Source organism: Alosa alosa, chromosome 18 (assembly GCF_017589495.1).
Source record: "Alosa alosa isolate M-15738 ecotype Scorff River chromosome 18, AALO_Geno_1.1, whole genome shotgun sequence".
Classification (NCBI taxonomy): domain Eukaryota; kingdom Metazoa; phylum Chordata; class Actinopteri; order Clupeiformes; family Clupeidae; genus Alosa; species Alosa alosa.
The window spans coordinates 1315541-1317500 of NC_063206.1; the positions used below are offsets into that span (position 1 = coordinate 1315541).

The following is a 1960-nucleotide window of genomic DNA, read 5'->3' on the forward strand; positions in this document are numbered from 1 at the left end:
CAGAGAGAACAGGGGAGGCAGAATTCCCATGATGCAACAGGTTGGCATGTTCAGATTTCAGATGGGCAGTCCCACAGTCTTGACCCAATGGCAGACTGGGCCTGGAGAGGTGGCAGACTGGGCCTGGAGAGGTGGCAGATGGTGGGGCTGGTGGCAGGAGGAAGTGGGAATACCCCACCCCCCACCCACACACACACACACAGCAGTGGGGCGAGGGGGTCAGACAAGATGGCGGATTGGTGGTGCGTCTGTGCAACTCAGCGGCTCCTCTAGAAGAGAGAAGAGGAATTCCAAAATCCAAACAAGTCAGAAGCTCATCTGATGCGTTCACATCTGCAGGGCAAAGAGAGACACAAACAACGCGTCAGTACAATACCACTTTCCTCTCAACTCATACCATCACAAACCATCACAACGGAACAGAAAATGGACATTTCCACTTTTTACAGGGAGAACAGGCCAGAGAGATCTGCATACTTATGTGTGTGTGTGTGTGTGTGTGAGTGCGTGCGTGAGTGTGTGTGTGAGTGCGTGCGTGTGTGAGTGTGTGTGAGTGCGTGCGTGTGTGAGTGTGTGTGAGTGCGTGCGTGCGTGCGTGTGTGAGTGCGAGTGCGTGCGTGAGTGTGTGAGTGTGTGAGTGAGTGCGTGCGTGAGTGCGTGCGTGAGTGTGTGTGAGTGTGTGTGAGTGCGTGCGTGCGTGTGTGAGTGCGTGCGTGCGTGAGTGAGTGTGTGTGAGTGCGTGCGTGCGTGCGTGTGTGAGATGCGTGAGTGCGTGAAGTGAGTGCGTGCGTGCGTGAGTGTGTGAGTGAAGATGCGTGGTGAGTGCGTGCGTGCGTGAAGTGCGGAGAATGCGCGTGCGTGAGTGCGTGTGTGTGTGAGTGTGTGTGAGTGCGTGCGTGCGTGCGTGTGTGTGAGTGCGTGCGTGCGTGCGTGTGTGAGTGTGTGTGAGTGCGTGCGTGCGTGTGTGAGTGCGTGTGTGTGAGTGCGTGCGTGCGTGAGTGTGTGTGTGTGTGTGTGTGCGTGTGTGTGCGTGCGTGTGTGCGTGCGTGTGTGTGAGTGCGTGCGTGCGTGAGTGTGGTCACTCACCTGTATAGGTGCTGTGTGAAGCCATTTCTCTTTGTCTCCGCTAAGCTTCATACAGGAGAACAGGTCACATACTGTCGGCAGGACCAGGCGTTCCTGGACACACGGAAACCAAAACACACACCCATTAACTCATCACACACACAAACCCATTTACTCATCACACACACACACAAACCCATTAACTCATCACACACACACAAACTCATCAAATCACACACACACACACACACCCATCAAATCACACACACACACACAACACACACACAAACCCATCAAATAACACACACACACACACAAACCCATCAAATCACACACGCACAGACACACACAAACCCATCAAATCACACACGCACACACACACACACACACACAAACCCATCAAATCACACACAAACCCGTCAAATCACACACACACACAAAACCCATCAAATCACACACGCACACACACACACAAACCCATCAAATCACACACAAACCCGTCAAACACACACACACAAACCCATCAAATCACACACACACACACACACACACACACACAAAACCCATCAAATCACACACAAACCCGTCAAATCACACACACACACACACACACACAAACCCATCAAATCACACACACACACACACACACACACAAACCCATCAAATCATACACACACACACAAAACCCATTAACTCATCACACACACACAAACCTTTTTATATTGTTTACTTGAATGTTATGTTTGTCTGTGGACCTAATTGGTAAAATGTCTTGTCTCCACCGTGGGATAGTGGGAAACGTAATTTCGATCTCTTTGTATGTCTTGACATGTGAAGAAATTGACAATAAAGCAGACTTTGACTTTGACAAGAGTAAATCCCCTGTGCATAGCAG

The 1960-nt window shown here is 50.7% G+C and overlaps 1 protein-coding gene across 1 annotated transcript in view; it reads right to left on the reverse strand.

Annotated features, from left to right (window-relative positions):
• Positions 1-195: 195 nt before the first annotated feature.
• The window catches only part of ncoa4 (nuclear receptor coactivator 4), a 14325-nt gene continuing 12560 nt past the window's right edge, over positions 196-1960 (reverse strand). The window contains 2 exon segments of the mRNA XM_048269222.1: positions 196-333; positions 1087-1179. Coding sequence (XP_048125179.1) covers positions 328-333; positions 1087-1179 — 99 coding nt within the window. The 3' untranslated portion in view covers positions 196-327.